We start from the raw sequence: 23,438 nt of genomic DNA on the forward strand, positions 1-23,438 counted from the left end.
GCACAGTGTCAGTTTGGCACAGTGTCAGTGTGGCACAGTGTCGGTGTGGCACAGTGTCGGTGTGGTACAGTGTCGGTGTGGCACAAAGTCAGTGTAGCACAGTGTCGGTGTGGCACAGTGTCGGTGTGGCACAACATCAGTGTAGCGCGGTGTCGGCGTGGCATAGTGTTGGTGTGGCACAGTGTCAGCGTGGCAGAGTGTCAGTGTGGCACGGTGTCAGTGTGGCACTGTGTCGGTGTGGCACAACATCAGTAGCGCTGTGTCGGCGTGACATAGTGTTGGTGTGGCACAGTGTTGATATGGTAGCGTCACTGCAGCACAGTGCTTTTGTAGCCCTGTGTTAATGAAGCGTAATGTTGGTGTGACATAGTGTCATTGTAACACAATGTTGGTGTGGCAGAGTATCAGTGTGGCAGAGTGTTAGTGTGGCACAGCGTCGGTGTGATACGTGGCAAAGTGGCCAAACTACACAATATCAGCGTGGTACAGTCTTGCTGTGGTTTGTCGTACAGTGTCAGTGTGTCACATGTCTGTGTGGTACAGTGTCAGTGTGACACAGTGTTGGTGTGGTGTGTGTTACAGTGTGGCACAGAATCGGTGTGGCATAGAGTTGGTGTGGTGTGTTACAGTGCTGAGTGGCGTGACACAGTGTCGTATGGAATGATATAGTGCAGGATGCTGTGTGGCAGAGTTTCGTGTGTTAAATGAAATTTTCTGTGATGTCATGCTCGTGGTCCCGGATGTGGCATTATTGATACTCTTAACAATGACAACACAATAGAACAAAAGCGTGCCAGCAAAGCCATAGTCTTGTACACCTATTTATTCTCATCCGTCAGTCGCATATCCTTTAGTGTGCGGTTGGTAGCCGGACCAACAGCTGCTCCTCCGAAACAGCGCTCAGAATATAGAGATCTATGATGAAGTTCCAGGCAAGAGTAATAGTAACACTTTCCTTTCTTGTGATAGCCTCAGTTCTCTGTCAAGGTAAGTATTTCTGTTTTTTAAGTATTCCAAAAGACTGTTAATGTGTGTCTTTTAGGTACGGTAGTACAACCCAAACATATATATACTTAGTCTCTATTGATATAATCAATCTCTTGGCTCATACCATTCATCAGTCCAATGAACTACATGGAGAATCCCATGCAGTAGCTTTTGATATTTCTAAGGCTTTTGACACAGTATGGCAACGTTCCTTGCTATCCAAACTCCCTTGCTACAGCCTATCATTTTTTGTTCCATCGATTTCCTCATATCTCAGTGAAGGAAATTTAAGAGATAAAGTAAGTGATGTATAATCAGTTTCAACTCGATTAATGGCGGCGTGCCACAAGGACCAGTTCTGACTCCAACCTTATTGCTAATATATAATAAAGACATCTTGCCTATCACCCACAGTCACATGCATCCATATGCAGATATATGAAGGCTTTACAGTAGCTTCTTCACACTTAAACACTCATAAAGTTTGATATCTCTAACTCAAAACTCAGTGTGGCAGTTTCCATAATTCAATACTTTTTTAAGATCAATGAATGGAGACAAAACAATCTTATCTCATTTAATGCTAGGAAAACCAGATAATTATAATTTGCTAATAGACAGACAATTGCCTGATTCCTATATTACCTTCAGTGCAATCGGTATTCCTGCTTCTAAACGTACTGAAATTTTCTGTATTTCGCTTAACAATATCCTCAGTTGGACTTCTCATATTACACCACTTGCTAAAACCGTTTCACTGAAACATTAATTACTGTACAAAACCCGTAACTTCTTCACTGACCAGCAGTTGGCTGTAATGTGCAAGACTCATGTGCACTCTCAGCTCGAATATTGCTCACCCTTGTGGAGTGGATGTGAGAAGGCTTCACTAAAACAACTGGACAAAATTCAAAACAAAGCTATATAAGAAAAACTGATAACCATGCAGTTACAAATGGACTACCTCCCCTACAAGTAAGAAGGAATGTTGCCTCCATTGCATTATTTTAGATACTTTTATGGTAAATGCTCAGATGAAATTGTATCCATTGTGCCACCTCTTCAAGCCTTTCCCTGTGCTACACGGGCATCTGGTAACGCTCATAACTATACTGTCACTCTGTCATATTGCAGAACTTTTGCCTATCGGAGTTCTTTTATTCCCCGAGCTGCTTCTTTTCGGAACTTGCTTCCCCAGAATTGTTTGCCTCCAAACTTCAACATCCAGCTGTTCAAGTCCAACTGCTACAGATTTTGTATGAATGGAGGACACCTGTAATCTGGTGTATGGATTAATTTTACAGTCAGTTTGTTTTTCTTCTCATCTTCCGTAAAAAAAGAAAAAAAAAAAAAAAACTAGTCAGTGATCTCGAAACACGAGGAGTATAGTATGTTTGTTATCATGCCTAATTAACGGCGAGTGCTTTAGCTGCGATCGCCCCCACTCAGTACAGTCGTGGAAAGAAATGAAAGAAAGAAAAAAAAAAACTAATATCTCACCACTTCCACATCTCACTCTTATTTGCTGGCTGATATTCCTCACCCGAGACTCCTGATTTGATTCTCTGTCCATAGCTAATCACCTTTCATATACGTCTGGTAGAAAGGTGACTGACATGCCTTAAATATGACGTAGATGCAGTAGAATAGTAGGCGATCTTCCGACAGCCTGTACACTCCCCACTGTGTGTAGCCAGGAGATGCCATTTGAGGATACTTTTCCTGAACGGAGCAATTAGGTATCTGTCGGAGGTAACGAGTAGGTTTTACATATTATTCGACCGCTCGTTGAACACGCATATTTGTTGACTGCGTACAGCCATGAGCAATTAGTAGTTCGACGATATTCCTCTGTCAGCGTTGTGTGTTTGGCCTTCCATATTTCTCTGTCCTCCCCAGATGACAGAGAGTATCTTTCCTTTCTATTCCGTTTTGTTGCGTGATTCCTGTTGATAGCAAACAAAATGGTTCACGTAACACCTTCCATTAAAACAGTTGGCAGAAAAGTGTCGGTGAACTTTTGCAATCGTTCTGTCTGTGTCCTGCTGCCAAAACCATCACCGGGTATAATGTTCAACCAGGATTGCCATTAGAAATGCAAGTCAAGATAGTCCACGAATTCCCTGCATGATATATTTAAGAGTAAATTGGTCCATTCTTCCACTGGTGGGTTTTGATCCATCCAGGTGTTAAGAGATCGGCTGTTTTGGATAATATCAGCCATGCGCAGACCCATTCACAACATTCATGGTGCACTTTGTCTAAGTCATGTCCCGTGAGATTAGTTTTCGTACATTTCAGTCAGGTCCACTTTGGTCCATCAGGGCCATATAACCTCGCCAGTCCCATCACCGAGTTTGTATTTTATTCTTTCTGCCACTACTCGATTTTTATTTAGCTTTTTTGTTGGATTATATTGTTGAAGAGTTTAGTTGAGGCTTTATCTAACCCTTTGGAGTTTATATATATATATATATATATATATATATATATATATATATATATATATATATATATATATATATATATATATATATATATATATATATGGCAGCAAGAATGAAACATGAAAGCACGTTATTTGACTGAAAGGATTATTGTTCAGTGAGGTCCTATGCGTCAAACTTTGATAAATTCACTTTCATTTAAGGCCAGTTAGGACCACTTATCACTAATTAGGACCACTTAGCACTAATTAGAACCATTTAGTACTGATTTCGACTATTTAGTACTAATTAGGTCCATTTAGAGTCATCAGTTCCACTTCAAGACCGGTCTGGCCCATAAGATCCATTTCAGGTCAGTTTTTGGAGATTCAGGTCTAGTTAGGCCCATCCAGGTCCAGTTAGCTCCATCCAGGTCTAGTTAGTTAGGTCCATCCAGTTCCAGGTAGTTAGGTCCATCCAGGTCCAGTTAGTTAGGTCCATCCAGGTCCAGTTAGTAAGGTCTATCCAGGTCCACTTAGGTCCATCCAGGTCCAGGTAGTTAGGTCCATCCAGGTCCGGTTAGTTAGGTCCATCCAGGTCCAATTAGTTAGGTCCATCCAGGTCCACTTAGGTCCATCCAGGTCCAGTTAGTTAGGTCCATCCTGGTTCAGTTAGCTAGGTCCATCCAGGTCGAGTTAGTAAGGTCCATCCAGGTTCAGTTAGTTAGGTCCATCCAGGTCCAGTTAGTTAAGGCCATCCAGGTCCAATTAGTTAGGTCCATCCAGGTCCACTTAGGTCCATCCAGGTCCAGTTAGTTAGGTCCATCCAGGTCCAAGTGGTTAGGTCCATCCAGGTCCAGTTAGTAAGGTCCATCTAGGTCCAGTTAGTAAGGTCCATCCAGGTCCAGTTAGTAAGGTCCATCCAGGTCCAGTTAGTTAGGGCCATCCAGGTCCAGTTAGTAAGGTCCATCTAGGTCCAGTTAGTAAGGTCCATCCAGGTCCAGTTAGTAAGGTCCATCCAGGTCCAGTTAGTTAGGGCCATCCAGGTCCAGTTAGGTCCGTCCAGGGTATTTACATCCAACCAGGTAGTCTGAGGCAACTGACAGCAAACCCTTTTCTGTATCATCCTACTTTCTCTATACTCATTTCAAAGCCAAAGGTGGCTGTTGTGTATACATACGCAACGACTTATCTTGCTCTCGTGTTCCTGAACTTGATTCTTCTGAATTCTCCACTCTCTGGCTTTGGCTTTCCTGTCATTCTCTGACTAAATATATCTGTGCTGTTTACTTATCCCCTAATTCTACTATCAAAAATTCTTCGACTATCTTACTTCTACGATGGAACACATTCTGTCCATTTCTCCTTTCTCTGAAATCTCCATTCTTGGAGATTTCAATGTTCACCACCACCTTTGGCTCTCCTATCCTTTCACGGATCCACCTGGTGAACAAGCCTACATCTTTTCTATCCTTAATGACCTAGAGCAGCTTGTACAGCACCCTACCCGTATCCCTGACCGCCTTGGAGAGAGCTACAACATACTTGACCTCTTCCTCACAACTAATCCTTCTGCTTACTCTGTTAATCTTTTCTCTCCGTTGGGCTCCTCCGATCACAACCTTATTGCCTTAACCTGTCCTATCGCTCCAGTACGGCCTGCGGACCCTCCAGGGAAACGTCGTCTCTGGCATTTTGGAGCTGCAAACTGGGAGGCCCTCAGGCAGTACTTCTTTGATTTTCCCTGGAATGATTATTGCTTCCATGGCCGTGAGCCATCTGAGTGTGCCTTGCGCATTACGGAGTTATTCTCTCGGGCATGGAAGCATACATTCCTTTCTCATATCCTTTGACTAACGCAAGAAAGCCTTGGTTTAATCACGCTTGTTCTAATGCTGTCCGCAACAAGGAGAAGGCCTACAAAAGGTACCGGAGCCAACCCACCCCTGATTCACATAATCTTTACGTTTCTGCCCGGAATCGTGCTAAGTCTGTTCTTCGCTCTACTAAAAATAATTTCATCCATACTAAATGCTCTCAACTCTCCAACTCGAATTCTTCCCGCTCCTTCTGGCACCTTGCCAAAAATCTTTCTAACAACTTTACCTCATCATCCTTCCCTCCTCTTTTCTACTCTGATGGTTCTGTAGCTATTTCTTCTACTGATAAAGCAGATCTCTTCGCACAGACTTTCTCCTCCAATTCCACCTTAGACGATTCCGGTGCTGTTCCTCCATCACTTCCCCCCTCTGACTTCCTCATGGCTGACATTAAAATTTCTTCAGTTGATGTATTTTCTGCCATTACTGGCCTCAGTACTAACAAGGCATATGGGCCTGATGGGGTCCCTCCTGTTGTTCTCAAAAACTGTGCTTCTGTGCTTACACCCTGCCTAGGCAAACTATTTCGCCTTTGTCTGTCAACTTGTACCTTTCCTTCTTGCTGGAAGTTTGCTCTCATTCAGGCAGTCCCAAAGAAGGGTGACCACTCCCAACCCTCCAACTATCGTCCAATTGCTTTAACGTCCTGTATTTCAAAAGTTTTCGAGTCAATTCTTAATAAAAAATTTTTAAGGCATTTTTCCTATCACAACCTTCTTTCCGATCGTCAGTATGGGTTCCGTCAGGGACGCTCCACTGGCGATCTTCTCACCTACCTTTCAGACTCCTGGTCATCCTCCTTTCGGGACTTTGGCGAAAGCTTTGCCATTGCACTTGACATCTCAAAGGCTTTCGATCGAGTCTGGCACAAATCTTTAATTTCCAAACTGCCCTCCTACGGTTTCTATCCTTCTATCTGTACCTTCATCGCTAGCTTCCTTTCTGGTCGTTCTATAGCTGCTGTCGTAGACGGCCATCGTTCTTCTCCTAGATCTATCAACAGTGGTGTTCCTCAGGGCTCTGTCCTATCACCAACTCTCTTCCTTTTATTCATCAATGATCTTCTAAGCTGTACATCTAACCCTATCCACTCATACGCTGATGACTCCACCCTTCACCTTTCCATTCGGTTCCCGCAACGCCCATCTCAACAGTTACTTCAAGAAACAAGGGATGAGGCTATGGCACACCTAATGTCTGACTTGGCTCATATCTCTGACTGGGGTAAAAATAATATGGTTGTCTTTAATGCTTCTAAGACTCAGTTCTTACACCTATCAACCTGACAAAATCTTCCACAGGTATACCCACTAATGTTTAATAATATTCAGATTAATCCTGCATCATCCTTGAACATGCTTGGGGTTTCATTTACTCGGGACTTATCTTGGAAAGATCATATTACATCTCTTGTAAAATCTGCTTCCAAGAGATTGGGTGTGCTAAGCCGACTCCGCTCTTTCTTTACCCCTGCACAATTGTTGACTCTATACAGGGGTTTTATCCGCCCCTGTGTGGAGTACAACTCTCATGTGTGGGGAGGCTCCCCACATACAGCTCTTCTCAATAAGGTGGAGTCAAAGGCTTTTCGTCTCATTAACTCTCCTCCTCTTACTGACTCCCTTCAACCTCTGTCTCTTCGCAGCACTGTTGCATCTTTATCTCTTTTCTATCGCTACTTTAATGGTCACTGCTCCTCTGAACTGTCTGCTTGCATTCCTCCACCTCTACGACGGGCGCGTAGCACCCGTCTGGCAGCAAACTCTCATCCCTTTTCTGTCCAACTCTCTAATGCAAGAGTTAACCGTTACTCCCAGTCTTTCATTCATGCAACAGGTCAGCTCTGGAACTGTCTCCCTCTGTCTGTATTTCCTCCTGCCTATGATCTCCAGTCTTTCAAACGCTGTGTGTCCAGGCATCTCAAAATGATCGGATCTTGAATTTGGCTCTCTACTGTATTTTGTTTTTCTCTTGGAGGGAACTGTTACTGCGGGCTCATGGCCTTTGGTTCCTTCTTCCTCGCATAAAAAAAACAAAAAAAAACATACACATTTCTTTCAGAGATGTTAAGACCCAGTTAGGTTCATCGGGGTTCAGTTATTCCGTTTCAGGTTCACGTAAACCCACCCGTGTTGTTTCCATTCACTCAGGCTCAGTCAGGTTGGCTTAGATCTGTTCAGGTCAGTTTCGTCCACTTAGTTCCACTCAGGTCTAATTTGGTCCAGTCACGTCATTTAGATTTATCCTGATTGTTCACGTCTATCCTCGTGCCAAAGGAGATTTGTAACACCTCTTCCTTAGCGATTTATTCCCCATATTCTGTGCTTATTTTTTTCGTTTTAATATTAAGCATTACACCAATAAATTATAAGAGCGTACTGAGGTGCAATGTTCTGAATAAATCACTGAGGAAGAGGTGTCACGAAGGCTCTAAAGCCACTCAGAATACGACCTTAAGTCAGGTCCATTCAGATCAAATTACGGCTGTCCTATTCGTGAATATTTCTTACTTATTAAGGTATTATTAATTTTCATATCACCGTTTTTTCTTTTTCTATTTTTTTTATCCATCAATCCAGTGAAGTTCTTTATAATTTGTTTTTGTTATCTCCATACTGTTCTACTCGACATGAGTACTGAAAGAGTTGATTGAGACTTACCTAACTCCTCTAGGTTGAAAAGTCTCTCCCAAGCAAGATACCATTGTCTGGAGGCGACAGGAATAAAATCGAGGAATACGTCATCACACTGAAGGCGTCACATGAACTTTACTATCAAACCTTATTATTATATTACTTATTAAAGGGCCAGACCTAACATAACCTTATCCGATCCATCATTACCATTCTTTTTTTTTTTTTTTTTTTTTACTTTAACCTGACCTAAAATTGCCAGCATCTTCAATGCTGTGTTGTAATTATAGAGTAACACTAGAATATGATACTGACAAGAAGAAGGTGCTTTGTAAACGATGTGGAGTAGTAATATTGGCTTTTTGCCACTGGTCGCTGTGAAATAGGTAAAAAAAGGACAAAAATCTGTGCAAAATTAAGATGAAATGAGTATAGATCTAACCTTCCTTACACTAATGAAACCTTGCAATGCCTAACCTTATCAAACTTAACCCCTTCTGTTATGTAACCTGAAGATATTGTCTCACCAAACCAAACCTTACCGAACCTAAGCAACTCTAACCTAGTCTAACTTTACGTGGTCTATTCCCTCCTATTACGTGAGCTGACCTGACCTGACCTGACCTCTCCCACAGGCCAGCCAGGTCCGGGGGAGTCCTGTGAGGAATCTAGTGACCCTGTCTCCTGGACCCTTCCTGATGGCTCCTGTTGTAGGTAAGGTGGAGTTAATGTGGTGTTGTGGTGGTGTAAGTGTTGTGGTGTTGTGGTGTCAGGTGTGAGTGTCGTGTTGAGGTGTTGTGATGTCAGGGTGGTTGTGTAAGTGTCGTGTTGTGGTGATGTGATGTGGGCAGTGTGACGGTTTGGTGACGTCACGGTGGTTGTTTGTTGGTGGTAATGTGGTGGTGTCAGTGTAGTGATGTGGAGTTATAGGTGTGTTGGTGGTGTGGGGGCCAGTGTGATGATGTGGTGATATCAGCGTGGTGGTGTTGAATTTACCTTCTTTGCCAGTCTAAAAATTCCATGTATTTTCATATTCCGTATGAAAGTTTTCCTCACTCTTCTACGTCAGTTTGGCTGAGAGGAATTATTATCAGTTACCTTCTGCTCTGCAAACAGCCTCTTCACGAAATCATTTCCGTATTATGTCCTCTTTGCATGCCTTCGAAGAAGGTGTGAGTGGATGAATGTTTTGAACAATGGTATTTTTGTATTTTTGTGTAAATGTTTTGATTGCGTCTCATTTGTGATGCCACTAATTGCTAGTGACCTCAGTGGATAGTATAATTTATTCAATTTACATTGCAGCCACTGAAGAAGATTTGTATAGTGTTAGAGACGAACATATGAGTCATTTATAATCAACTTAAAATCTCACTGCCACATTAATGTCCCTCGTTAGTGAAAGCATTGCCATTACCACTAATTACCAACCCGCTAATGTGTTTTGACCCCCTGGCCTCCCGATGCAGGGGATAAATTTTCAATTAATGTTTCACTTCCCTCTTCTAGTCATCCAACGCTGAGAGAGATCTGGTATGTCTCTTTGCCAATAGATATTTCTGAATGATGAGTCAAGGAGGAAAGTGACCGACGTGCTTTATATTAAGTGTGCAGTTGATGGAGTTATATAATAACCCAAGTTTTGTCCCTGACTAAGCAGTATATGCGTGAAGATGTTCACGTAGTGTCGTTTGCTCCTTAGAGAACTCTTGTATTTCAGTCTGAACGATGTATTTTGAACATTACTTTTTAACTCCTTCAGTACGATGACGTCGTTTCCATTTTATTCTTGCTCTCACAAACAATTTATTCAAATCAAACGAGATTTTATGGACTGGAAGATTTGAATATACCCTTCATTAACCACTTCACCATATGGGTGCTGTCCCGATAATCTGGCAGTACGAATATATATATATATATATATATATATATATATAGATATATATATATATATATATATATATATATATATATATAAAGGGGCCGCCATGCTCTTGGATATTACTGATGCAAATTATAGCCTACAAGGGAATACTGAGGAGCAATAAGCAAAATATATCGCTCAGATAGAAATGCCAAAATGTCCCTTTTGCCAACAACAACACAACCCATATATATATATATATATATATATATATATATATATATATATATATATATATATATATATATATATATATATATATATATATATATATATATATATAGTTCCCAACCTGGTACAACTCTTAGCCTCTCTCTACAGGTGTGAAGACGGTGTCGTCGAATGTCAGCTGACCACTTCTCCGGTACTCTCCTCCTTCCGGTACGTCACTCGGTACTGCCACAGTATAACTTACGGTAACATTCCTTTCGTTACTAAGATTTGTGTTGTAGGAAAGACAAGGAAAGGTGAGTATCGAGTCTTTCTACGTCCCTCGTCCCTCATGTAAAAATAAACCCCACGAGGGGATGATTATCGCACTTTATTCTCTGTATCTCAACTAGTCACGTGGTAATTTCATCTCTCACAGCTTCGTACCTGAGTAAAAACACATCTGTAATTCTATGTCTCAATCAAACCGTTTCAGCACATCAGAAATCTTAACTATCTCATTCTTTCTTACCAGTAGACGATTTTATATAGCCAGGAGTGACCATTCGTCATCTTAGGCCACGTCCACTCCAAAATCTTTCTAGCACAGGAGGGGACGAGCGAGAACTACTTTCGATTAAAATTTTGCAGAACTTCCGCGCGTGCCAGCAAGCATTTGTTATGGACATGACCTAAGAGGTAAGACTACCTGTTGGTAAAATATTTTTTGCCATAAGGTACTGGACTCCAGATAAAGAAGCACCCACCAGTTACGTAGCCAACGTAGTGTATATTCTCACTGTTCTTTGTATGCTGGTTATACGGTACAGCATGATACCCACACAAACTTGCTGACGATATTAAGAGTCTGTGGTACAATTACAGTAGTTGAGAAGCGTCATTCTTTTGCACTTGCAGGTCTTCGTATTCTGGATTCAGTGTGCAGGTCTATGTACTTTGGATTCCACTTGTAGGTCTATCTTTTCGGAATTCCACTTGCAGGTCTGTGTATTTTGGATTCCACTTGTAGGTGTATGGATTTTGGAGTCCTCTTCCAGGTATAAGTATTTTGAATTCCACTTGTAAGTCTACGTATTGTTGTGTCCGCGTCCCCACACTGCCACAGGCTCCAACAGCAGTAGTTCAGTACAGGAAGGACGTTGCCCAGTGAGTTGTTCTTATGGTCAATCTTTCGGAGTACAGCACACAATATCAGCTGAGGCGAAACTAAACACTGGCTTCTTAAAGTTCCCTGTCTTTATTTTCCAAATAATTCCACTTAATGCTTTCCAACTTCACTGTTCTCACAAGCACTGGAGCTATACAAACTTTACTAACTGCTATTACACTTACTGGTTGACAACACTTCGCTGTTATTACACGTAATACTTGACAACACTTCACTGTTATTACACTTAATGCTTGGCAACAGTGTTTTCACAAGTACCGAAAATATAGGCTGCAAACTGACACTGCACTACACTCATACTGAACTGAAAACCAACTGAACTTTTTCTAGTCTCTTATCCATCCTTATGTAAGCTTGTTGTGTTCAAGAATGATCTACTTCTCCACAGTTCTGGTGTATTCGAGAGAGCGAGAGCACAATTACTAACTCGGAGATAACCAAAACATGCAAGAGTTTTCTTACATTACGTAACACTGTAAGTTATTTACCATACAAACTTAATATCAATCACATAATTTAACAAACAGTCACGTAAAAAAACATTATTGAGAAAAACAGCAAAAAAATTAATGCATAACTTACGAAATAACTGCACTCACAAACAGCAGGCAAACTTGCAACTCTGACTCGTACCGAAACCTACGATACGGGAAACGCCGAGAAGCTTCTCGAGCACCTAACTGGCAAATCCCGCTTCTTAACGGTGTTCTGGACACCACTTGCAGGTCTGTGTATTTTGGATTCCACTTAGCAGTTCTATGTATTTTGGATTCCACAAGGAATATATAAGTTTGTTTTCATCACGTCTTTGTTAATTTATCTGTACAACTGAGAATTTGTATAGAAGTTCGATTATTGTGTGTAGTATTCTTGAAGACGACTGTGACTGAAGAAAACTTGTCTGCCTTAATAACCCCCGGACAGTTGATAGGCATTACTCTAAACCTCGTATTCTGGTTGGTTAGGGAACCTCCCTAACACCTCTTCTTTACCGATTTATTTTTGGACATGGCTGGTTGATATCACTGTCTACGTTTTTATGCAGAGTATGGTGATATTATAATATTTTGACACTGGAGAGGACGGCAAGGTATAATAAACAAAATATATTGCTTAAGAAGAGGTGTTGGAGACCTTCCTTATCTGATAACGATACGGACCTAAGTCTTCTAACTGATATTTGTGTATTTATTATGAATACTGCAACTGTAATTACGAATTCCACATTTAACCCCATTAATGCTTTAAACAATTGCTCTTGATGCCTCCAGACAATTTTACTAGGCTTTGGAAACCTCTCGTACTGAAAGCATTAGCACAAGACTGTAATGAAACCCCCCCCAGTTGGAATAGTTATAGTCCATTTGATTTAGCTGTCCACTTGAGATGTATAGGGCATATAGGGTGTTTGATCCACGGCTGCTGATTGGCCGCCGATGACGTCATTGACATAAATGCAGGCATTTACTGTCGTGCAACAATTGGACGTTGGTGTGCGCCGTGGGTGGATACTAGTGCAACATGCGGACGTGGGTGTACACCTTGGGTGGATCATTTACTTCAAACGTCACTCATCGTTATATAAAACTTCACAATCAACATTAATTTGCTTTGATAACAGTAAACTTTTAAAGCTAATTTTTACCTCTTTAGCTTCGGAAATTATTCCAAATTTAAACTGGCCGCTTACAGTATATTGCAAGCAATTTAAATATATAAATATATATGTGTTAAAATAAGAAGACCTATAGATTTTACATCATCGGCGACAAATCAGCGCCGCGAATCAAACACACCCTACTCTCCACATACATTTCAGCTGCGCAGCTCAATCAAATAATGTATAGTTGCTAGGCTGAGTTAACTTATCCATAGGTGACTGGAACATATCGAAGAAGAAATATTCATAGTCAAGGGTTTACTTTCCAATAATACATAGCTCCTCCCAATATTCTTCAGCCTTAAAGTAAACTCTTGCCCTTTAAAAAATACAGCAAGAAATACCTGTATCTCGTTCTTTAAAAGATCACATAAATGTACTATATAATTCAGTATCTCCACATACATTAGATGGCCAATTACTTTAACACTATCTGTGTAAGTCTTGGGGACAGTGATATTGTGATAACCTGAAATTATTTGTGAAAAAATTTGCATTATTACTGTGGGTGACTGCGACTGATATGCTGATGGAAATGTGGAATGCGGAACAGATTACTGAGATGCATTGTAATAGACTGTGTCAGATATTTTCCTGGACATTGTGGTACAAAATTGTGATGAACGATTGTAGTGGACATTATGCTTGAAAATTATAGAGGGCAATTGTACCTGACACTGTGATTGACGATTACAAAAGACATTGTTTGAGGCGTTGTGAAGGTCGAATGTATGAGACAATATGCCGGAAAATATGACAAATTGTGACTGATCGTTTCGTTTGTATCGTTTATAAAGGCTCCATCATTCTTTCATGCTTCGGCCTTGGTCATCTAATGGCGGCTATCCACGCTGCCCGACCTCTGGCAGCCTCCCTTTTCAGCCCCTTAGGGAGATTCTGATGTAGATAGTAGGGTAACATGAGACTGGAGGAAACAGCTGGGTCGTGGAGAGCTCATTCAGTGCAATTAAAGGATAGTTATGTGATCAGCCTTCCCTATATCATACTTAAGAATCATACTTAGTACTCGCTGGATAAATGAGGCATTACGTGATACACTGTGGGAAGGCATATTATCTTTGTTCGCTGTAAATACTTAACATTTGTTTGAGATAAGCTGATATGACAGACCCGGGGACAAGCTTGCTAATTGGTCTTTTCTGGTGATGGTTAGCTTTATTTATTTTTTTTTATGCATTCAGAATTTAGATCATTAAACAATAATTTCCCTTGGTATCTAAATAAACAATTTAATAGTCCCGCTGGGGGTAGTTTTTTTTTTCTCAAGAATATTCCGCCAGTATCCCTGCTTGTCGTAAAAGATGACTAAAAGGGTTGGCGGAGGGTTAGTGCCCCTCCCCGGAAAACAACTAACTAAAAAAACAAAAAAGAAGCCTCAGACAAGGACTGACTTAACGATGACGACCCAGGACCGGACAAAGGACTTGGTGATGGACAACGTGAAAGAGAGAGAGATTGTCCAGGTGCTTGAGGGTGAGAAAGTGGATGTATGTGGAATAACTGAAACAAAATGGAGAGGAGAAAGTGTGAGAGAATGGGAGTATGGATGGGGTATATGTGCAGGAGTAGGTGAGAATGAGAGGGCAAAGGAAGGAGTATGTATAGTTGTGAGTAAAAGATGGAAGAAGAGCATAAGACAGTATGGATCAGTTGGGTCAAGAATTGTGTGGGTAAAGTTGAAAGTTGGAATACAAATGTGGGCAATATGTGCGTGTGTATGCACCAACGCAAGATCGTGCTAGCAGAGTGAGAGAAGAGTTCTGGATAAATGTGGAAGTGTGCATGGAAAAGTTTAGAAGGAATGAGAGAGTGTTTTTGATCAGTGATATGAATGGTAAAGTAGGGAATGTGAAGGTGGATGGAATAGTTGGTGAGTGGGGTGTGCCTGCTGAGATAGATGAGAATGGTAGTGCGTTAGTGGACATTTGTGCTGGGAGAGGGTTGGTGATAGCCAATACCCTCTTCAGGCATAAAATGATCCACAGTCATACATGGCGAGTGATGAGAAGGGTGGGTGGTGAACTGAATGAAAGGAAGGCAATGATTGATTATGTGTGTGTGGATGAAAGGATGCGAAGATGTGTAATGGATGCAAGAGCTTATAGAGGTTGGGGGAGTGGACTTTCTGATCACTACTTATTGGTGGCTAGAATTAGGATCCAAGTAAGATGGAGGAATAGAAGAAGGGAAAGACGAGAGGAAGGAGTAGTTGCAAGGAGAGTGGAAAGGTTACAAGAGGATGAGAAAAAGGCAGAGTATGAGAGAGAAGTGGAGGAACGATTGGGCAAATATGAATTGGAGCAGATGGGGGACGTGGAAGGTGTGTGCAGGATATTTACAGAAGAAATATGTGCAGCATGTGATGTGGTGTGTGGGAGGAATAGAAGACAGAGGGGGGTGCAAGGAACAGCGTGGTGGAATGAAGAGGTGAGACAGGCTGTGGCACAAAAGATGAAAGCATACAGTGAATGGATGAGAAATAGGGACATGGAAAAATTTGAGAGGCGGAAGAGAGAGTTATATGTAGAAAGAAAGAGAGAGGTGAAAAGATTAGTAAGAGAGAGTAAGAAGAGAGTGGATGAGGAATTTGGAAGGAATTTGAGTGTAAAGTGGAGGGACTGTAAGACAATGCTCTGGAAAGAGGTGAAGAGAGTAAGACAGGGTGGAAGTGAAGTTAGCAGGGGAGTGAAAGATGAAAATGGTATATTACTAGTGGAGAAGGGAGAAAAAGTGAGCAGATGGAGAGAACACTTTAAGGAATTGTTGAACATACAGGATGGAAGTAATACGAATATAAGTGGCTGGGAAATGGCTGGGAGAAGGAGGGAGGTGAGAAGACAGGAAGAAATCAGTAGGATAGAAGTTGTGGAAGCAATGAAGAAAGTTAAACTGGGGAAAGCCCTAGGAATTGATGGAGTGTGTGGTGAAATGCTGAAGCATGGGGGAGAGATAGTGGTAGAATGGATGTGGAAGATGTGCAGATTGGCCTGGGAGGAAGGTAGAGTCCCGGAGGATTGAAAGTCAGGTATAATTATTCCCTTGTACAAAGGAAAAGGGGGAAAAAGAAGTGTGTGGTAATCATAGGGGCATTTGTCTTCTTAGTATAATAGGAAAAGTGTATGGTAGGATACTTATTGACAGAGTTAGAGAAAGAACAGAGGAATTAGTTGGAGAAGAACAAGGAGGCTTTAGGAAGGGAAGAGGTTGTGTAGATCAGATATTCATTCTTAGATCCTTAGTGGAAAAGTTTCTAGAGAAGGGAAGAAGTAGTATGCGGCTTTCATGGATTTGGAGAAAGCATATGACAGAGTGGATAGACAAGGATTGTGGAAAGTAATAAGAATATATGGAGTAGATGGGAAGTTGTTGAATGCTGTGAAGAGTATTTATGATGGTGCTAAGGCTTAAGTGTGTGTGGATGGTGAACTAAGTGAATTTTTCTCTTTGAAGGTTGGGTTGAAACACGGATGTGTCATGTCTCCATGGTTTTTCAATCTGTACATGGATGGGATAATAAAAGAGGTACAAGGTAGGGTAGTGGATGTTGGAGTGGCCCTGGTGAAAGAGGATAGTGTTCAGAAACTCCCTGTACTGTTGTTTGCAGATGATACTGTGTTGTTGAGTGAAGACGAAGGGGAGCTGCAAGGCTTGGTGGATGAGTTTGGGAGAGTGTGTAAGAAACGGAATCTAAAGGTGAATGTAGGGAAGAGTAAAGTGATGGTCTTTGAGAAAGGTGATATATCCACTCAGATGCCTGAGTGGATATATCTCCACTAATGGCTAAACCGTTGTTCTTACTTTTGCAAGTCTTGATGCATCTATCCAAACATGATGATACTGATTTCTGAGTGTAATTGCCGCAACTTCTTGTACATCTACTTCTCAACCTCGAAAAAAAACCCTCTAACTCCCTATCTATCATTCCAGCTAAAACAGTAACTCCCTGCCTGGTAAGATAAGTCCCATCTCAACTATACAAGTCACTCCGACCAGAAAACCGGTCCCGGCTGTCTATGAAAGGTATTGCGTTATCTTTGCAATACCTTTCAAGGCGGCAATTAAAACCTATTGCCCTGTTCAACCACTCTCTCCTAACCCGCTTTCTAGGCAGCACACCCCTTTCCCTAACCTTCTCTAACTTATCCTTGTACTGCTGCCACAGTACCTCACTCTTTCGCCTACTATTATTATTGCCTCCTACACTTAGGCACACAGTGCGTTTGTCTCCACTATCCTTCATGATATTTGAAACTGTCTCTGTTACATTACCCACCCTGGCCCCCGGAAGACACACATGTTTAGTGAGTGGAGTATACATGGCTCTGTTAAGATATCTGTGTGGATGAAAAGTAGTGGTGTGGAGGAAGTTGAGAGATGGAAGAGAGAAGTATAGGTAGAGAAGAAGAGAGAGGCGAAAAGATAGTAGAAGAGAATAAGAAGAGAGTGGATGAGGAGTTTGGAAGGAATTTGAGTGTAAAATCGAGGGAATGTAGAAAAATGTTCTTGAAAGAGGTAAAGAAAGCTAGACAGGTTAATAAAGAAGTTAGTCGGGGAGTGAAAGATAAAAATGGTAGATTACTAGTGTACGTGGGAGAAAAACTGAGCAGATGGAGAGAACACTTTAAGGAACTGTTGAACACAGAAAATGAAAGTAATGCTAGTATAAGTGGCTGGGGAATGGTTGAGAAAATGAGGGATGTGAGAAGAAAGGAAGAAATCAGTTAGATGGAAGTTGTCGAAGCAATGAAGAGAGTTAAAATGGGGAAAGCCCCAGGAACTGATGGAGTGTGTGGTGAAATGCTGAAGCATGGGGGAGAGATACAATAGTAGTGGAACGGATGTAGATGTGCAGATTGGCCTGGGAAGAAGGTAAGGTAAAGTCCCGGAGATATAATTTTTCCCATTGTACAGAGCAAAGGGGGAAAATAAAATGTGTTGTAACCATAGGAGTATTTGTCATCTTAGTGTATTCGGAAAGTATATTGTACGAAACTTATTGACAGAGTTAGAGAAATAACAGAGGAATTAGTTGGAGAAGAACAGGGAGGTTTTAAGAAGGGAAAAGGTTGTGTAGATCAGATATTCATTCTTAGGTCTTTAATGGGAAAGTTTCTAGAGATGGGAAAGAAGTTGTATGCGGCCTTCATGGATTTGGAGAAAGCATATGACAGGATGGATAGACAAGGATTGTGGAGACTATTAAGAATATTTATGCAGTAGACTGGAACTTGCTGAATGCCGTGAAGAGTTTGTGTGAGGGTGCTATGAGTTCGTGTGGATAGTGAAGTAAGTGAATTTCTCTATATGAAGGATGGACTGAAGCAGGGATGTGTCATGTCTCCATGGTTGTTCAGTCTGTATCTGGATGGGGTTATAAAAGAGATACAACGTAGGGCAGTGGATGTTGGAGCGGCCCTAATGAGAGAGGGCAATGTTCAGAAACTCCCTGTACTGTTGTTTGCAGATGACTCTGTGTTGTTAAGTGAAGACGAAGGGGAGCTGCAAGGCTTGGTGAATGAGTTGGAAAGAGTGTGTAAGAAACGAAATCTAAAGGTGAATGTAGGGAAGAGTAAAGTTATGGTCTTCGAGAGACATGAAGTCACTGAATGTTCAGTGAGGTTGGATGAGGAGGAAATGGAAAATGTGAGTGCATTTAAGTACATACTTGGGTAGTGTGATGAGTAAGGATGTAATTTTAGAGAGTGAAGTGCTTGAAAGGGTACAGCAAGGATAAAAGGTTGCTGGCTCTTTGAAAGCGGTGATAAGAAACAGGGAAGTGAGCATGGAAGTGAAAAAGTCACTGCATTACTACAGTGATACCAATTCTAAGGTATGGAAGTGAAGCTTTGACCTTGTTGAAGGGAAACGAGTCAAGAGTGAGAGCATTGGAAATGAGTTATCTGAGAAGAGCATGTGGAGTCACATGGAGAGACAGACTGACAAATGAGGAAGTGAAGGAGCATTGTGGTGTGGATGTGGATGTGATAAGAAGCGTTAGGCGAAACACACAGAGGTGGTTTGGCCATGTGGAGAGGATAGAGAACGAGAGACTGACGAGGAGAATGTAAGTGAGTGAGGTGGAAGGGGGGGATAAGGAGGGGAAGGCCAAGGATGAGATGGAGAAATGGAGTGGAGAGGTATATGGGAGAGGGGGTGTGAGCTGGGAGTACGGCAGTGAAATGGCGGGGAACAGGGCGACATGGAGGCAATTTGCTTATGGCCACCCCTTACGGGACTAAGGCACCTGGCAATAGATAGAGAAATAGCAGATTAACAAGGTGGAGTCAAAAGCTTTTTCTCTCATTAACTCTCCTTCTCTTATTATCTCCCTTCATCCTCAGTCTCTTCACTGCACTGTTGCATCTTTATCTCTTTTTTATCGTTAATTCGATGGTCATTGCTCCTCTGATCTATTTGTTTGGATCCCTCCACCACAACCACTGTCACCTAGCACCCGTCTAGTAATAAACTCTCATCTCTTTTCTGTCCAAATTTCTCATGCAAGAATTAGCTGTTGCTCCCAATCCTTCATATATACAACAGGTCATCTCTAGAACTGACTGCCTCTATCAACATTTCCTGCACCTTATGATCCTGAGTCTTTCAAATGCAGTGTGTTGACGCATCTTGAAATGAACGGATCTTGAATTTGGCTCTCTTTCGTATTGTTTCTGTTTTTTCTTGGAAGGAATGGTTTGCGAGCTCCTGGCATTGGTTGCTTCTTCTTTGCATTAAAAAAAATAGAGTTACACACACACACACCACATACACACACACACACACACACACACACACACACACACACACACACACACACACACACACACACACACACACACACACACACACATAATATATATATATATATATATATATATATATATATATATATATATATATATATATATATAGTACACACACAGACACACAATCAGAATACCATTTTTTCCAAACACGCAAGGTATGGGAACCCAAGTAGATGGATTATCGGCAGGCCACTCCTCAATACTCGCTACGTCTTGCTACACACAGATAAGTAAATACAGAGACAGACAAATACATGGCCCAAAAAAACAGTTTTCTCCAATAGTACAGCTTAGAGAGCCCAGGCAAAGGGATCGCTGGAGGTCTACCTCATAAAATGCTGTCAGGCAAAAAACAGGTATAGATACATAAAGATGGCTACATTGACAGTCAATAGAATAATTTTCTTATACTTCAGCTGTGAGAACTCAACCAGGAGGAGGCAGAGAAGGCAGGCGCGAAGCAGACGCAGAGGCAGAGGCAGAGGCAGAGGCTGTGGTGGAACACCCAATAGAACAACCACTGAAACGACCACTGAAACCACCACTGATTGAACAACGGAACCACATCTGAAACGAGCAATGGAACTAACTCTGGAACGAACAATGGAACCACCACTAAATGAACAATGGAACTAACTCTGGAACAAACAGTGGACACAACTCTGGAACAAACAATGGACACAACTCTGGAACAAACAATGGAAACAACTCTGGAACAAACAACGGACACAACCCTGGAACAAACAACGGAAACAATTCTGGAACAAATTATGGAAACAACCCTGGAACAAACAACGGTAACAATTCTGGACACAATGGAACACTGCAACAAACAACGGAAACAATGCTAATAATGGCTTGGACCCTGGGCTGGTGGGTGGGTAATCAGGTAGTGTAGGCGGTGGGGGTGGTGGTGAGGGTGAGGCTGTGACGGAGAACTACGGTAGTTCAGGCGGAGGGACCCACCTATCAGGCTGTCACAGTCTTGTGTCTCTGACCATTTATGCCTAACCACCACCAACCACTGCATTAACCAGTCTCTTCATGGCTGACCACCACCACCCACTGCATTAACCAGACCCTTCATGGCTGACCACCACCACCACCCACTGCATTAACCAGTCCCTTCATGACTGACCAGCACCACCACCCACTGCGTTAACCAGTCCCTTCATGGCTGACCACCACCACCACCCACTGCATTAACCAGACCCTTCATGACTGACCACCACCACCACCCACTGCATTAACCAGACCCTTCATGGTTGACCACCACCACCACCCACTGCATTAACCAGTCCCTTCATGGCTGACCACCACCACCCACTGCATTAACCAGACCCTTCATGGCTGACCACCACCACCCACTGCATTAACCAGACGTTTCACGGCTGAGGACCACAACCCACTATGCTAACCAGACCCTTCACGGCTGAGGCCCGCCGCCCACTGCACACACACACACACACACACACACACACACACACACACACACACACACACACACACACACACACACACACACACACACACACACACACACGGACACACACACACAAAAAAAAAGCATTCACTGCACTAACTCTTCATGGCTCATACCCACCACTCACTCCACTTATCGAACCCATCACGGTTGAGGCCCTCCACCCACAACACAAAGCCGTCACGGATGGGGCCCGCCAGCCAGTGCATTAACCCGTCATTGTTGAGGCTCGTCACCCACTGCACCAACTCTTCACGGATGAGGCCCAGCCGCCCCTTCACTTACCACCTGGACTTTGAGAGTTGTCATACCTGCAACAGTATATCATTTAGTAGTTGTCAGACCTGGTGCCAGACCCCACTCTACAAGCAACATAATACCGTATATCTCATCGTACATAAGAGTCAGTTCTTTGGAGATAAAGTAAACATATTGTCAACCCTTATAGCTCAGTTTTGTCTTACAGCTGAGGTCCTGAGCGCTTAGTAATCACGATGTCTTGTGTGATGATATTTGGCAGTTGTAAGACAGATGGTCTGGCGGAAATTAAACTCTGGCCATCATACACGTTTACTGTCACTGGTGACAATAAATATTTGATGCTTATTTGTGTTTTGTATATCTGTCGACAAAATTATGGCATGTTGCTATTGCTTAACCCCAATGTGTCTGATCGAGCAAACCCGTCGACCACAGGTAAGAAACAGCTTCTATGGTGCAGTTCTACAGGTACACAACAATACCTACACCGTGCAAGAAACCGGTACCTGTATGTAGCAGACACACCTTGCCAGGGTCCTTCCCACGGCAAGGCACAGTGAAGTATGAGTAGATTTGGCCTCTGCTCCACTTAGAGTAACACAGCCACCACGTGCAGGCTCCTCTTCACTACCGATAAGCTGTGTGTAAAGCAACTTCTCAGTACTTGGATTGTTGGCTATATTCTTGACAATATTAGGCTGTGTTATACGCCTCAGTGACTGTTTTACGTATTGTATTTTGCACCAAACATTAAATGGACATTATTTTGTCATTACCTGGTATGATAACTTAACACAGAGTTCGATAGCTTTGTTTTCTGCTTCCTATAGTAAATCAATACCACACAAATAAATACAAAAACAGAGTAACAAAACTTCCACACCAATCGCAGGGCCGCGTCTCGCTGTGCCGAGATGCTGTCAATCACATGGGAACAGCAGCTCACCGCACGGGACGGCCCCGCAGGGGCGGTTGCTTGCCTGTGGTTGCTGGGTCTAGTCGATCAGATAGATTGGGGTAGCACAACAACGACACAGTATGCATTTCAGATAATAAATTTTCTAGGGATGTTTTAAGTGTATGCAGCACTTTAATGGTAACTGTCAACTCCCCACCACCCACGCCACTATCGAACTCCTACTATGGATTGATAGTAGTCCAATCAATGCAGGTAATTCACTGGGTAGGATAATGCGTCTTACTGTTTCGACGAAACTCATTAAAAAAGAACAAATAGCAGCTACAAGCGGTACCTCGTATTAAAACAATAGTACCAGCTTATGATGTAAATTATTGTTTTTTAATATCTGTTGCATGGTAATTATCGCTAAGGTACATTATACATCACGGCTGCGATTCCAGCGCGCCTTCGTACCAAGCACTGTTATGAGTGGCTCAGGCCTTGCCTTGTTTCCCTTGCAGAGGAAGTGGAAGGCAGGGATGGCTATAGATAGTTTATTTTCGTCTGACAATAACTGCTGCCTCTCCACACTGAATGCTGAGCTTTTATGGGAGAGGAGTGGTAAAATATGCTGCTGGCTATGAAGAAATGGTAAGGAAATAATGTGTTAATGGAGTATCATCTGATTTTGTCTGTAAGTAACAGGTAATTGGTCAAAAAGAAAGCAAATCTCTGTCAGATACGATCAAGCTGACAATAACCTAGGAAGTATCATCAGAGGTAATGTCACCCTGTGTCTAAGTGCTACAACTATTGGCGGATTTTTCTTTTTTCTTTTACTTAGTTCGGCCTTGACCTCCAGTGGACATGCTTTCGGCATTAACAATTAGTATGGGTGTATAAACACGGGGCACCTTGTTGACAGTGTGTGTGTGTGTGTGTGTGTGTGTGTGTGTGTGTGTGTGTGTGTGTGTGTGTGTGTGTGTGTGTGTGTGTGTGTGTGTTTGTGTGTGTGTGTGTGTGTGTGTGTGTGTGTGTGTGTGTGTGTGAGTGTGTGTGTGTGTGTGTGTGTGTGTGTGTGTGTGTGTGTGTGTGTGTGTGTGTGTGTGTGTGTG

At 42.3% G+C, this 23,438-nt stretch overlaps 1 protein-coding gene across 1 annotated transcript; it reads left to right on the plus strand.

Moving 5' to 3' along the window:
- Nucleotides 1–865: 865 nt before the first annotated feature.
- Nucleotides 866–20,655, plus strand: LOC145400663 (uncharacterized). Its single transcript, XM_080273097.1, has 4 exons — nucleotides 866–987; nucleotides 8,561–8,639; nucleotides 10,174–10,233; nucleotides 20,095–20,655. Exons 1-4 carry the CDS (start codon nucleotides 918–920, stop codon nucleotides 20,228–20,230), a joined length of 345 nt encoding a protein of 114 aa, XP_080129223.1. The 5' UTR covers nucleotides 866–917; the 3' UTR covers nucleotides 20,231–20,655.
- Nucleotides 20,656–23,438: the final 2,783 nt, after the last annotated feature.

Source organism: Coenobita brevimanus, chromosome 53 (assembly GCF_032717465.1).
Source record: "Coenobita brevimanus isolate Jiangsu-jjx chromosome 53, ASM3271746v2, whole genome shotgun sequence".
Taxonomy (NCBI): Eukaryota; Metazoa; Arthropoda; class Malacostraca; order Decapoda; family Coenobitidae; genus Coenobita; species Coenobita brevimanus.